This window comes from Lepus europaeus, chromosome 18 (assembly GCF_033115175.1).
Source record: "Lepus europaeus isolate LE1 chromosome 18, mLepTim1.pri, whole genome shotgun sequence".
Classification (NCBI taxonomy): Eukaryota; Metazoa; Chordata; class Mammalia; order Lagomorpha; family Leporidae; genus Lepus; species Lepus europaeus.
In genome coordinates, this window is record NC_084844.1 from 47430081 (window position 1) to 47445772 (window position 15692).

The following is a 15692-nucleotide window of genomic DNA, read 5'->3' on the forward strand; positions in this document are numbered from 1 at the left end:
GAAGCAGGGGCAGAAGACATACATCCAGGGACACAGCAGGCGTTTATTTAACAAATATTTATTGTGTGCCTAACACGAGCCAGGCCCTGGGCTAGGTATCCTTGTAGTCAAGGCCCAGTGGCCTTTGGCAGGTCAGAGTAGAGTCAAAGGTCACAGAGCAGCACTCAGCCCCACAGCAATACTTGGTAAAGGTGAGAGTTGCTGTCCGCCGCCCGCTGGGAGTAGTGCGAGAGCCAGGATGACTGCGCAAGGACCCACGGGGCTCCTGCAGACTCATTCTAGAAGGTAGGGTTCCCAGGTGATAATGTTTTTCTCCAAAGAGATAAAAAGGAACTGAGTGGACTTAAGGCCAACTGCTCGCTTCCTGACAAGCCCCTGGTAGGTGAAGCACCTGGAGGCACCCATTCAGTCCTCACAGAGCCCAGGTCTCCTGGAAGCCCTCACCCACCTTCTCCGCTCCACGTCCTGGGCTCCCAGAACAGGTACAATCAAGTTCCACCTCCCCTCTTCGCTGCCTCCCATGATGTCATAGCCTGACCTCCCATGAGGCAGTGTCTTATCCAAGGTCACAAAGCTCCCAAGTGTCCTTGACTTTCTGGGTCAGTCCAGCCTGAAAGCCCCCCAGAAATGGGTGAAGAGGGGCGTGGGCTCCTCCTGCAGTCAGCGACAGGCATGCTCACCAAGTCTGCCTAGCGGTGCGCAGAGGGGCCATGAGCTGCCAGCTGGGCCCGGCGGGCAGTCAGCCCTCATTGCTGCTTGTGTCTGGCCTGAGAAGGTGACCGGGGGAAGGGGCAGATTCTTATCCCAGCAGCCACTATGGGTGTGGACACTGAGTAATAAGGAAAGAAATGGAGTTCACAAGCAGAAAGGGAGGAGCCACACACTCTTCTGAGAAACCCAAGAGGCCAGCCAAGCCGGTCAGTCGGGGCGGGGGCTGGGGGGCCGGGGGGCTGTGCCTGCCAGCGGGTGAGACCCAGGCAGGAGTGGGAAGGATGAGGGCTTCGGTTATCCCTGTGAAGGAAAATAGAGGAAGCTTTATAGGAGTAAATCAATTCAGGTTAAGGGAGCAGGGCTGGGCAGTGAAGAAGGGCGGAGCCTTGCATGAGTCAGGAGCCAGCTGGATCCCACGTGGGTGGGGGATGTCAGCCCTAGGGAAGGCCCCTCCCAGGGCAGCCAGGCTGCAGTGTGACCAGTGCCTGGCGGAGAGGACGAAGGTCTCTCCCAGCAACCCCAGCTCACTCCCAAACCAAGGCTGCAGGAGACGGGCTGTCCATGCCTGAACGGACACTCTCACAAGAGCTGGCTGCCTCGGGGAGGGGGCGGGGTTGCCCAGAGGCTCAGGGTTCCTACCGAGGCACAGGGAAAGCCTACATCTCGGCAGCACCAGGACCTGTGTCAACCTCAGCCGCCTGCTGGCCTGTGCCTCTCCTCCACTTCCAGGCTGGGGCCCGCGGGACACACCCCTCCCCCAGCCCTAGTCCCTGTCCCCATCAGGGAGACACAGAGCCCACACCACACACCAGCGTCATTCAAATGCTGATTGTAAAAAACAAAACCAAGAATAACTCATCACAATTAGCCAGAATATAGACAAACCATTTTTGTTTTCTACTCTAGGGCGGTAAGCAGTTTTCTACCCATAGATGCAAACAAAGGACATGGGAAGGCACTGTGTGAGAGATCTGATCACCTCTGAAGTTCCCAAATGTGCGAACTAACATCATGACAAAGGGGGAGGGGAGGCGCACAAGGCCACCATGGAGGAAGTCCTGGCAAGTCAGCCCTGCAAGTGGCCGAACAGAACCCGTGGGAGAAAAGCAGCAGCCGCGCATTTTAATTTGACAAAACAGAAATATATGAAGTACTAAAGATAACATACGGATATATAAATACAAGGAGATGTTTGACCTTGCTGATACCATAATGCAATTCAAACTGTGAAATAATTTCTTGCCTACCAATTGGCAAAGAATTGCTGAGAACCCAGCCTCACAGAGAGAGCGAAGGTATGGCGAAAACAGGCACTCTGGGGAGGGGAACCCGGCCAGCTGCCCTGGGGGAGACTCAGATCCTCTGCCTCAGGATTTCTCTTACAAGTTTATCCTAAAACAACAAGAAAAATGTGTAAAGCTTTTTATACAAAGATATTCACCAAAGTATTATTTACAATCATGAGACGCCACAAAGTCTCGAAACAGGTGCCTGAGTGAAGACTTCATCAGGAAAACAGGGAGGCTAAGCCACCGAATGGGAGTGCCAGGCCCGCGGGCAGTGAGCTCCCTGTGCCTCCACATCATCCCATGTGCTCAGGATCAGCATTAGCGTATGACCCCAAAAAGTCATCACAGACGCCAGCGCTGTGGTGTACTGGGCAAAGCCTCTGCCTGCAGTGCCGGCATCCCACATGGACGCCGGTTCAAGTCCTGGCTGCTCCACTTCTGAGCCAGCTCTCTGCTATGGCCTGGGAAAGCAGTGGAAGATGGCCGAATTCCTTGGGCCTCTGCACCCGCGTGTGAGATCAGGAAGAAGCTCCTGCCTCCTGGCTCCCGATTGGCACAGCTCTGGCTATTGTGGCCATGTGGGAAGTCAGTGGATGGAAGACTTTTCTCTGCCTCTGCCTCTCTGTAACTCTGCCTTTCAAATAAAAAATCTTTAAAAAAAAAAGTTATTATAGCATACCACTAAATGAAAATGATTATAAAATAGCAGTGAACATGATCCCATACTTGCTGTTCAAGACAATAAAAGGTAAAATAATTCATTTGGGTTGTAGTTAATTGTTTTTTAAAGATTTTATTTATTTATTTATTTATTTGAGAGGTAGAGACGGAGAGAAAGGTCTTCCCGGCCGGCGTGGCGGCTCACTAGGCTAATCCTCTGCCTGTGGTGCCAGCACCCCAGGTTCTAGTCCCAGTCGGGGCGCCAGATTCTGTCCCAGTTGCTCCTCTTCCAGGCCAGCTCTCTGCTGTGGCCCGGGAGGGCAGTGGAGGATGGCCCAAGTCCTTGGGCCCTGCACCCGCATGGGAGAGCGGGAGAAGTACCTGGCTCCTGGCTTTGGATAGGCACAGCGCACAGCACCGGCCATCACAGAAGATCCGCCTGCAGTCCAGGTGAAAGTAGCGGCTCCCCCACAGAGAGGTCATCAAGGTGGAGCCCAAAGGATTTCCTGAAGACTTTTTTTTTTTTTTTTTTTTGACAGGCAGAGTGGACAGTGAGAGATAAACAGGGAGAAAGGTCTTCCTTTTTGCCGTTGGTTCACCCTCCAATGGCCACTGTGGCCGGCGCATCGCGCTGATCCGAAGCCAGGAGCCAGGTGCTTCTCCTGGTCTCCCATTCGGGTGCAGGGTCCAAGGACTTGGGCCATCCTCCACTGCCTTCCCGGGCCATAGCAGAGAGCTGGCCTGGAAGAGGAGCAACCGGGATAGAATCCGGCGCCCCAACTGGGACTAGAACCTGGTGTGCTGGCGCCGCAAGGCGGAGGATTAGCCTGTTAAGCCACGGCGCCAGCCTTCCTGAAGACTTCTGTTGTGCATGGTGAAAGGGAGGGCGGGGCGGATGGAGATGGATCACAAAGGAGAAGCTGGTGTGGATGTTGGTCCAGAGGAGATGACCAGTGGGTGCCTGGAGGTTGAGGAAGGGTCTGGGTTTGGGAGAGTGGACACAGCCAGAAGGGGGAGACCCGAGCGGGAGGCCCATGGAGAGGGCAGGCTCAGGAGCCTTGTGAAGGGGAGGCAGCAAGGCCCGGACAGTCCCACTGCCTGCTGGAAGGGGAGCTCGCAAACTTTTTTTTTGATAGTGAATTACTTTTCAGGATTCATAAGTAAGTAAATTTCTCATAAATCTGGATTTCTGGCTTCCCTCAAAAATCAAGATGACTCAACAACACTAGACAACTACTCCAGTAACCAGCAGTGATGACTAGAGCAACTCCCTCTTAGCTGGGCCACCACTCTTCTTGCCCAGCCCCTCTGTGAACACACAGCCCTCATGTGCACTGGTCCAGAGCTCACTGAACTCCCAGCCAGGCCCTACAAGGCACTCCCGCTTGGCCCTGAAGGCCGGAGTCCTGGGACAGCCACGTCTGAAGGAAGGACCCTATGCGGACCAGACTGGGGCCCCTCTCTGCCAGGAGAGAACAAGTGTATCAGTGGCAAGCAGGGTGGGGGAGCTCAAAAAGCACGTCAGTCTAGTGGTGTTCTCTAAGTAAAATATTTGGAGCTGCCTTATTAAAAAAAGAATCAGGCCTCTCTTCCATTATCATACAATTATGTATTGTCAGAGTCATTACCTAATTATCAGTTATTTCACACTGATTCTGGTCCAACATGTGCTCTCACTAGACATTTTATTTCGTGGTTTCATTAACTACTTAATTATCTGCACTACTGCCAAATACAAGATTCTGGGAAGATTTGGTAGCATAAATTAAGAAGTAATTATAAGTAATTTCACTTACTACATCTCACTCATTGATCGTAGCTAGCAAATATGGAAATGCCAGATTGTAATGCTGGGAGGAGCTGCCTTTTCTCTTCCCTGTGTCACCTCCCTGACGCCGCCTTCCCCAGAGGTTCACAAGAGCATGGCAGACCCAGTGCACCTGCAGCCCTGGGCACTGGCTTTTGAGATCTGACACAAGAGCCCAGTCTCAGCTCCTCGGACGTGAGTTCAAGTCCCACTTCCACAATTCAGCCCTGTGAATAACCCTAGAGCCGGTTAGGCTCTCTGCGCTTCCATTCAGTGTCACACAGGACACCAGTCCATCACCTCCCAGGGCTGCTGAACGAGACAATCTACATAGGACACCAACAAGCAACACTGGTTTTCTGTTCCTTCCTCCATAATGTAGAAACGGAAGCTTTGTTCTTGGCCAAAAGGTGACATTGTGGGGCTGGCACTGGGGCACAACAGGTTACACTGCCTCCTGGGACTCCGGCATCCCATTTTGGAGCTCTGGTTCGAGTCCTGGCTGCTCCCCTTCCAATCCAGCTCCCCACCAATGCGCCTGGAAAGGCAGCAGATGATGGCCCAAGTGCCTGGGTTCCTACCACCCATGTGGGAGATGTGGCTGGAACTCCTGGCTCCTGGCTTTGGCTTGGCTCAGTCCTGGCTGTTGCAGGCACTGGGGAGTAACCCAGCAGATGGAAGATCTGTCTCTCCCTCTCTGTTGTCTGCCTTTCAAATAAATAAATAAATAAATAAATACATCTTTTTAAAAATTAAAAAAAGTGGTATTCTCTACCTGTAGCTTGTACCCGCAGCACATACCTGAGGTGACAGTCTACGCGAGTCCACTGGTAAGATTTTTCTGGAATCTCAGAGGCATTCTGGGCCACAGAGATGCAGACGGGAGGGAGCTGAGTATAGTGAGGGGTGCAGCTGCCGCGGCACCGGTCTGGGAGGGGTCTGGGAGGGCCACATGTGCGCTCTTCCCTGGTTTTCACTCTCCTGGGGTGGCTGGAAAGGTGACTTGGGTTTACACAGCCTGTGCCCGCTTCAGAGCAGTATAAAGAAGCCGGCTTCCGCCAAGCCCCACTGTGCTTCCTGCTGTGTGCCTCTTCCCCCAGGTCCCCTGCTCCTAGAGTACCCGTGTCCCTCCACTTCCCCTGCAGGGAGCTCAGAGGCCTGGGTGTTCCTGCCTGGACCGAGGGGGGTGGGGAGACGCTGTGCCCGTGCTCAGTCACAACACAGCTCCCTGCAGTAAAAGCACAGCCTCTGAAAGGCAGCATTAGCTGTTCCAACCAGCAATTAAAAAACCGCTGTTTTAGTCATTTGGGTGAGTCACAGCAGAACAGAGCGTGAGGCCTTGCTGCCGGGCGGGGGGTTCTGATGCTCCGCTGGCATTTGTGCCGAGGGGTACATGGGATACATGAGATTCTCCAACCATCCAAGCCTGGCTCCAGTGGGCAGAAGCTCATTCATCCTACTTAGGCAGAGAGCACGACTCCCCCAAGATCTGTGCGGCCATGCCCCTGTCTTCAGGACATCCCCTGCTGCACCTCTGAGCTCCCCTTTCCTAGAGGGCTCCTGACTTGTTTTCCAAACTGGACCTTCTCCTTTCTGATGGGCAGATCCACAACACTTGATCCTGCACCGTAAAAGTAAGGGCGGATAAAACCTCTCCATGAGCCGACAGAGCCTTGCCAACTTGGATGGTGCATACAGTCAGAGCTCTCGCTAACCTTTGATCTAAATCACAACCAAATACACCCGATGTGAGAAACGACTAAGGGACATGGAAACAGTCTCCTCCTTGGTGTTCTCGGGAACAGAAAGCTTGTGAGAAGTCACCATATGAAAAATCACTTAACATCCCCCCCTCCCGTATCCCCGTTAACTAGATACCAATAAAGAGTTGGTCACAGGACTGATCCAAGGACAGATGGAAAGAAAAGAAAAAATAGTCAACTGGGACCATTAAAAAAAAAAAAAAAAAAACTCCCCCCAAACTAAAAGGTTGAAAGGGATTATTCTGGATAAAAAGACCATGGGTAGTGTTTTTCTCTTTATAATTTTATTTTTCAAATTTTAGTTATGTAAAAATGTACTTGTTTACATAAAAATACTTATCTGGGTAGTAACTGGATATTTCAAGAAACATGGACACAATTTTATCTATATCTGACAGCGAATGTGCTAGATAAAAGGGCCACCGCTGCCCCCGTGTGGCTCTACATGGAAATGCTGTGGCTTAGGACGAGGGAGGGGCTGCTCCCACAGCTAGTCAAAAACGCACCAAGTCTCTAAAAAAGACGGCCCCAGATTCTCCATGGGCCTTTATGTCGTTCTCACACCTTGCAGTTTGTATTATTCCTGTTAGAGTTTACAAACTGGTGTGCTCACAGAGGAAGCCTTGATTTCCACTAAGAAAAAAAGAGGTTTTGTTTTCTAAAATACATATGAATCAATAGGAACCCTTAAAATGGGCTGACACCTCACCACAGGGCTGCCAACCCTGTAGGAGGTGTCACAAAGCTCGAAGCTCGAAGCTCGAAGCTCGGGGTGGCCAGAGTGGGGCGAGAACCAGATTCCAAAGCAGACTCCAACGAACAAAAGCAGCCTTGGTTTGCCTCGGAAACAAGCCGTGCTTCTGCTCCCGTTTTAGTCATCAAACGATCAGAAGGCAAGTCAAGGAACCAGAATAGAACTGAAGACAACACCACAAAGATTTGATTTCCAACCAATTCACCAACAGAACTTGACCTCCAGACTGAAGGAGAGCATCACTCCAGGTAACCCCTGTGAAGAAGAGCCCCTTCTCTCCGGCATGCGGGGTGCCCTGCACATCACCCCTTCATGCAGCCTGTGCAGAGCCCAGCTGGCAGGTGTCCTTTGAATGCAAATGTTTTCAACAAGATAATCTGACTACTCTTCTCAGGAGGAAACTGAGACCTCCAAACACAAGGAAAGCACACAGGCTCCAGCACCTCCAAGCCTAGGGACGCCTCCCTTGTCGCAGGGGGCTCTGTGAATTCTAAGGTCCTCAGCTTAGCAGCTATAAAACCTCCTCCATGACACCACGTCTCCACCTGGGATTGACACCAGGCACAGACACACCTCTTGTGCCTCCAGTCACAGAACATTCTCTGGGACCCTCTAAGACTAAACAAAGATCAGTTCTAAGCCAGAAACACTCTGAACACACAAGGAGTGTAAATAAACATGCTAGTTGCAATAACATAGAAAAAGATGTCACATGAAAAAAAAAAACCAATCACCACCATCACCACCTAGGAAGCTGAAGGCACAGCAGGAGCACAACCAAAGTTACCCATAGACCCACACACCCCAGCCACAGAAAGCCAGGAAGCAAGGCCGGCGCCGTGGCTTAACAGGCTAATCCTCCGCCTTGTGGCGCCGGCACACCGGGTTCTAGTCCCGGTCGGGGAGCCGGATTCTATCCCGGTTGCCCCTCTTCCAGGCCAGCTCTCTGCTATCGCCCGGGAAGGCAGTGGAGGATGGCCCAAGTCCTTGGGCCCTGCACCCGCATGGGAGACCAGGAGAAGCACCTGGCTCCTGGCTTCGGATCAGCGAGATGCGCCGGCTGCAGCGGCCATTGGAGGGTGAACCAACGGCAAAAAGGAAGACCTTTCTCTCTGTCTCTCTCTCTCACTATCCACTCTTCCTGTCAAAAAAAAAAAAAAAAGCCGGGAAGCAAACACACCGACGGGACACAAGAGCGGTCAGTCCGAGCAACTGAGGCCAGGGGCAGTTTTGTTGTGGTTTACATTTGTCCAAATCTTTTTAATGAGCAGGCACTACTCTTTTATAAACAAGCAAACAAGTACTCACTGATGACGTGGAATAGGTGCCACGTAACTCAAAGATCTTCAAATCATATCAAGAACACTAGGTAGGGGCCAGCATATGATTCAAGAGTAATGTCAGGTGGTGTCGGCCAGCCCAGCAGAGAGTGCCCGGACAGAGCAGTCCAAGGCCCTGGCCCGAACGCTGGCTGTGTGACTCTGACCCTGGGTCCCTCGTTCTGACAAAAGAGCGGCTCTTAATCCTTCACAGGTTACTGATCCGCTCTATGCTACGGTCCTATTCCCCAGAATAAAAACAAAACACAGCTGCTCACAGCACACTTAGAAGTAATTCCAGAAGGTTTGTGGGTGCCCTAGAGGTCTGTGGACCAGGTGAGCACACTGCCCTGTTCAGCTCAGGATCCCCTGCCATGGGGAGGCAACATATTTTCATTTTCTATACCTTTTTTGAGTATCTGATCTAGCTGCCACCAAGATATGCCAAGCCCATCTGCTTTCTCCCCTAACCAACAGCTGCCTGTCCAAGGACTGGCTTAGCTACGCGGCCGAGGTTTTAGTCTGGAATAGAACCCCCGGCTGCTGGAGGGAAATCAAGCTGTGAAAGTCAAGTATGGCAGAGGGTTACTAACACAAGAGAACAAAAAGGAGATTCCTTCCAGAGGCTTCTCTGCTCAACCCTGGCACTGCAACTGGGGAGGTGTTTTAAGGACAGGGTCACCCTGGCCACAGAATTCTCCAACACTAGCAGGAAAACATGGCGTAGACTATACGGAAGCCACAGAGAGCGGCATTTGGTCAGCAGCACGGGTGAGACTTCCCTGCTGCACACAGGTCTTGCCCCCTTTTGCATTCCCACCATCCTTCCACTTACCCCGCAAGGCCAAGAAAATGGCTCCCAAGCCCAGGACTCACACAGGAAGGACAGCTCTTGACTCGAGCATTCTTATATTAAAAACAAAACAAGTTCCACTTTAATGTCAAAACAAAAATGAGACAGCAGTAGCCCTGCTGCAAAACAGTACTCTTAGCAGGCTGGAGGCAGGGCCTGGCACGCTGGGCGGGTGTCTGACCATGGAGGGGCTCAGCTCACCCAGTGCTTCCTGACGAGCAACAGGACGGCCTTGGGCCAGGAACCGACTGACCTACCGCAGCTTCCCTCACCTCCCGCCCGGGGCCAGCTCCTTTTAGGACAGACGCAGGAATCATCAGCCAGAGTGAGCAGGTCCAGCCTGAGGGGGACCCTAGGATGCAGGGCCCAAGGCCTGCTCGCCCCATGACCTCCTGACACTACAACAGTCCAAAGCTGAGGTGGCCTGCTGGAGTCTCCTTGAAGTCCCTCCTGAGTTTCCTGATGGCTTTTTGTTGTGGCTGATAAGCAAGTTCTCCCTCCTGAGCTTCCACAATACAACCCTCTGGAACTTAAGAAAAAAAGGGTTGGGGGGCAGGGAATGGATTAATTGGCTTCTCCTCTTTAGGTGATGCCGCATGAGGCTACTAAGGGAGCCAGAGCTGGGTTTCCTCTCGCCAGCCCACAGGCCTCTCAAAGCAGGCTTCACAGACACCTCTCTACCTGGACACGCAGTCTGGAGTTAACTGGCAACAAGCCTGAGAATCTGGTTCCGCAGGTAGGTGCACAGCTGGTTCATCAAATCCCTGTTCTGGCCCTCAACCCAATGCATTTCAACTAAGGCGTCGCCCACTTCCTTCTTAACGTTGATGAGACACTTAAACAGGTACTGAGCAGCTGCTCCTGGCAGAGGCCTGCCCGTCTCAGCCCCAGGGCTGCTCAGCTGCTCAGGAGCCTCTGGGTCCTGGGCCCCGTGGCCAGAGCCTCTGCAGCTCTCCACAGCCTCCGGCCCTCCTTTCTCCTCACTTCGCTCTTCCTCCATGGGTTCTGGGTTTTCTTCCTGGGAAAGGGACTCCTGGCTTGGGCAATGGCCCCCAACAGCAGCAGGCTGGCGTTCGTGCAGAGCAGGCCCACCTGGGGCGCTCTCCCCAGGGCCCTGCACCCCGTCCTGGCTGCTGCCCACAGACTCTCTGGGGGTGGACTTCTTCTCTTCCAAGGCCTGGATGACATCCTCAGGAGCTCGAGGAACTTCTCTCAGTTGTCTCACGCGCTCTCTTTTCTTTCTCCTTAAATGGATCCAGGAATTTTCTATGGCTGTTAGGAAAAGGCTAACCTCCTCTTTCCCACAGGGAACTCGCTTATGCTGCACCTATTGAGGAAAAACACATTTTATAGGAATTCACTTTTCTCTTCTCCCCAGACTCCTTGAGAACAAAGAAGACAGAAAAGGAAAAAGGGAGCCCAACACGAGGCCTTCACTGGTGCCTTCACCAGGTACCTTGAGGTCGGTGAGGATTTTTTCGATCCAGGTCGTCACCACGACTATGCCTTCCGCCGTCTCCGCCCCGAGGGACGAGGCTTTCAGGGACAGCTCCTTCATCACAGACGCCAGCACCACAAATGTAATGGGTTTCCTCGGCTTCTCTAGCTTCCTCCGCTTACTCGGTGGTGACTGAAAGACAAGGGAAGGCAATGAGAAGAAATATACCCAAGTAATTAAACCCTGTGCACGACAGTGGACTTGGCCAGGAAAGGCTCCATGGCTTCTGCTACCGATCATGGAGCATCAAAGCCACAAAGGCCTGTGCGTGTGACATACAGCCGCCAGTGAATCACAGCAGGGAGGCCCAGGGCCGCGGGGATCTCCTGGGTCAGCACAAGCACTGCTGAGTTGGAGCTGGATAGAGGGCCACGCAAACTACGTCTCCAGCTGGAGAGGAAAGACCAGCACCGGCGAGGAGAACGGTTCTGAAAGCTGCTTCCGTGAAAATCAAGATTCACATTTTCCTTTCTATTTTAAACTTTGAAGGTGAACAACACCCACTAGAGGGACTCAAGTTCCATTTTAGAAACCAAATCATACCAACTGTATTTAAAATTTATATAAGTAAAAATTCCTAAATGGTGCTTTTTAAAGAAAACAGCTCTTGGGTGAGACCACGTGTATTACGAACACTGTGCTAAGATGGATTTGCACTTGCTCACAAAACTTTTTTTTTAAAGATTTATTTTATTTGAAAGACAGAGATACAGTGAGAAACAGAGAAGTCTTCCATCCACTGGTTCATTACCAAATGGCCACAATGACCAGAGCAGGGCTAATCTGAAGCCAGGAGCCAGTCGTTTCTTCTGGGTCTCCCACAAGGGTGCAGGGGCCCAAGGGCTTGGGCCATCCTCTGCTGCTTTTCCAGGTGCATTTGCAAGGAATGGGTTGGAAGTGGACAGCTGGGACTCGAAATGGCACCCATATGTGATGTTGGCACTGCAGGCTGGGGCTTTAACCCACTGCGCCACCCCCCTAACAAAACTTTTTTAAAAAAAGATTTATTTGGGGGCCAGCACTGTGGCACAGCGGGTTAATACCCTGGCCTGCAGCTCCGACATCCCATATGGGCGCCAGTTCGGGACTCGGCTACTCCACTTCCGATCCAGCTTTCTGCTATTGCCTGGGAAGGCAGTGGAGAATGGCCCAAGTCCTTGGGCCCCTGCACCCACTTGGGAGACCAAGAGGAAGCTCCTGGCTGCTGCCTTCGCATCAGCACAGCTCCGGCTATTGCAGCCAATTGGAGAGTGAGCCAGAGGATGGAAGACCTCTCTTTCTCTCTCTGCCTCTCCTTCTCTCTGTGTAACTCTTTCAAATAAATAAATAAATCTTAAAAAAAAAAAAAAAAAGGTATATTTGGGGCCAGCATTGTGGCATAATGGGTAAAGCTGCCACCTATGGCACTGGCATCCAGTATGGGTACCAGTTCAAGTCCCAGCTGCTCTGCTTCTAGTCCAGCTCCCTGCTCATGTGCCTGGGAAGGCAGCAGAAGATAGTCCAAGTGCTTGGGCCCCTGCACCCACATGGGAGACCCGGAAGAAGCTCCTGGCTCCTGGTTTCAGCCTTGCTCAGAACTGGCTGTTGCAGCTATCTGGGCAGTGACCAGCAGATGGAAGATCTCTCCCTCTCTCTAACTCCGCCTTTCAAATAAAAAATAAATCTTAAAAAAATTATTTACTGGGGCCAGCACTGTGGCGTAGCAGGTACAGCTGCCACCTGCAGTGCCAGCATCCCAAATGGGCACCAGTTCAAGTCCCGGCTGCTCCACTTCCGATCCAGCTCTCTGCTATGGCCTGGGATAGCAGTAGAAGATGGTCCAAGTCCTTAGGCCCCTGCACCCATGTGGGAGACCTGGAAAAACTCCAGGCTCATGGCTTTGGATCAGCACAGCTCTAGCCATTGCAGCCAATTGGGGAGTGAACCAGTGGATAGAAGACCTCTCTCTCTCTCTTTCTGCCTCTCCTTCTCTCTCTGTGTAACTCTTTCAAATAAATAAATAAATAAATCTTTAAAAAAATTATTGAGTTATTTGAAAGTCAGAGACAGAGACAGATCACCTATCATCAGTTCACTTCCCCAAATGGCTGCAACAGCCAGGACCAGGTCTAAAAATCAAGACAACTCTCAAGGTTTGGGGCAAAATGAGCAGGTAAGGATAATAAGCTCCAATTACTGGGCAAGGCCTCATGAAGACCAACCGGCAGCCCCACATTGTACACACACACAACCAACTAGCCAGTTTATTCCAAACTTTTATAGTATCAGAAATAATATCTCAAAGAAAAAATCCATCATTTTTTCTTTATATTAGAAGTAAGAAACTTAGGCCGGCACCGCGGCTCAATAGGCTAATCCTCCGCCTGCGGCGCCCGCACACTGGGTTCTAGTCCCGGTTGGGGCGCCGGATTCTGTCCCGGTTGCCCCTCTTCCAGGCCAGCTCTCTGCTGTGGCCCGGGAGTGCAGTGGAGGATGGCCCAAGTGCTTGGGCCCTGCACCCCATGGGAGACCAGGAGAAGCACCTGGCTCCTGGCTTTGGATCAGCGCGGTGTGCCGGCCGCAGTGCGCCAGCCGCGGCGGCCATTGGAGGGTGAACCAACGGCAAAAGGAAGACCTTTCTCTCTCTCTCTCACTGTCCACTCTGCCTGTTAAAAAAAAAATAAGAAACTTAAATTAAAGAATGCTAGAAAAATAAACTCAGAAGGGAGAAAAGAACCAAACAGCAGGCATGTGTGAGTCTGCTCTTGAGAAACAGATAATGGACCCTGAGACCTGTGTGAGCCTTAACTTATTCAATTATGTTTCAGACAAGATGAGATGAATTCTACTGACATTACGACAGTACTACTGTTATTACTCAATCACCCAGCGTCAGAGACATAAAATTTCTATAGTCTTCTGAGAGCCTACCACTTTGCATTAAGGAGCTTAAAATAGGATTATCAAGCAGAGGAGGAAGCCAGACAGTGGTGTGTGGGAGGAGGACAGAGGAGAAGAATGGGATTCCCCACTCCACTTCACAGTACCCAAGGCCGCAATCACCAACAGCCCCTTGGAACAAGCACCCCAACAGCCCGCCCAGCACCCTCACGGCTAAAGGTCAGGGTTTCCCAGCTCTTCTCCTGTCTCTTCTGATGGAGGGAGTGATCTGGTGTGCTCACGCACTCCAGCCCACACAGCAAGGTACTGCCACTTCTCATTCATCATTACGCTGGTCTGTAATCCTTTTTCCAAAGTCAGAATGGAGGCTTCATCATTTTTGGACATTAAAGGACACAAATACAGCCTCATCAAAGCTGACAAGAACTCTATCAAGAGTCCATGTGCAAACTCTTGAGGGAGTCAGAGACGACAGAACAGCGAATGCATCACCCTGCTATCTCACACCTAAACCAAAAGCTTCCGGCGCCTTCACCTTGAACTCTGGCCCCAGTTTTTCAGACAGTGGTCAAGCAACAAATCTGGCATTTCTGAAAATTTCTAATTAACTGCTGTAAGACACACATATACATACTGTCAGCATTGTTCCAAATTAACTTTTATTTTACTATAGAAGCTAGTTATTCAAGAGACAGAAACTCTAGATATTCTCAACTGAGGTTTTTACATGATTAGAGATTAACTTAAGTATGCCTTAAAACAATCATTCAAGTCCCCTTCTGTCTGTATGGAAAATTCCTAGTAGGCAGGGTCATGGTAAAACATAAGATCGGGGCTGGCGCTGTGGCACAGTGGGTAAAGCCGCTGCCTGCAGTGCCAGCATCCCATATGGGTGCCGGTTTGAGTCCCAGCTGCTCCACTTCTGATCCAGCTCTCTGCTGTGGCCTGGGAAAGCAGTAGAAGATGGCCCAAGTCCTTGGGCCCCTGCTCCCGTGTGGGAGACCAAGAAGAAGCTCCTGGCTCCTGGCTTCGGATCTGCACAGCTCCGGCTATTGCAGCCAACTGGGGAGTGAACCAGCGGATGGAAGACCTCTCTCTGCTTCTGCTTTTCCTTCTCTCTCTGTATAACTCTTTCAAATAAATAAATCCTAAAAAAAAAGATCAGACTTTTTTTTTTTTTTTTTGGACAGGCAGAGTGGACAGTGAGAGAGAGAGACAGAGAGAAAGGTCTTCCTTTACCGTTGGTTCACCCTCCAATGGCCGCTGTGTCCGGTACACCACGCTGATCCAAAGCCAGGAGCCAGCTGCTTCTCCTGGTCTCCCATGCAGGTGCAGGACCCAAGGACTTGGGCCATTCTCCACTGTACTCCTGGGCCACAGCAGACAGCTGGACTGGAAGAGGAGCAACCGGGACAGAATCCAGTGCCCCGACCGGGACTAGAACCCAGTGTGCCGGTGCCGCAGGCGGAGGATTAGCCTATTGAGCCGCAGCGCCGGCCTAAAAGATCAGATCTTAAGAAATGAATAATCTGGACCAGCCCTGTGGCACAACAAGTTAAGACCCTACTTGTGATTCTGGCATTTCATATCAGAGTGCCAATTCCAGTGCCAGCTGCTCACCTTTTGATCTAGCTCCTGGGTAGGCAGCTGAAGATGGACCAAGTACCTGGACCCCTGGCAACCATGTGGGAGACTAAGATGGAATTACAGGCTCCTGGTGTAGACCTGGTCCCACCCTGGCTGTCGTGCAGCAAAGTGACAGAGAGGGAGAAACATACAGAGAGAGGTCTTCCATCTTCTGGTTCACTCTCCAAATAACTGCAACAGCCAAGTCTGAGCCAGGCTGAAGCCAGGAATTGAAAACTCCATCCAGGTCTCCCCACTGGTGGCAGGGACCCAAGTTCTTGCACCATTTTCACCTGTTTTCCCAGCCCATCAGCAGGAAGCTGGATTAGAAGGGGATTTGAACTGGAACTCTGATATACAATGTGGCACTGTGCCACAATGCTGCTTCAGTCCCTACTTCTTAATGTTAAAAATATGCTTTACTGAGCAGAGTTGTCTACAAATTTCTTAAACCATCACTTTAATTTCTAGATCTCAGTGGTTCAGTCAAGAGAATTCAAATGAGGGCAAAGTTGACACAACCCAGCACAGA

The 15692-nt window shown here is 51.4% G+C and overlaps 1 protein-coding gene across 3 annotated transcripts in view; it reads right to left on the reverse strand.

Moving 5' to 3' along the window:
- Positions 1–3451: 3451 nt before the first annotated feature.
- The window catches only part of METTL16 (methyltransferase 16, RNA N6-adenosine), an 89459-nt gene continuing 77218 nt past the window's right edge, over positions 3452–15692 (reverse strand). For 2 of the 3 annotated variants that reach the window (XM_062215745.1, XM_062215746.1), the window contains exons 9-10: positions 10613–10786; positions 3453–10483 (exon numbers count right to left, since the gene is read on the reverse strand). In XM_062215745.1, the coding sequence (XP_062071729.1) occupies positions 9857–10483; positions 10613–10786 (801 nt within the window). In that variant the 3' untranslated portion in view covers positions 3453–9856. Of the gene's footprint in view, positions 10484–10612; positions 10787–15692 lie in introns of all 3 variants that reach the window. The other variant, XM_062215747.1, reaches the window with a different exon arrangement.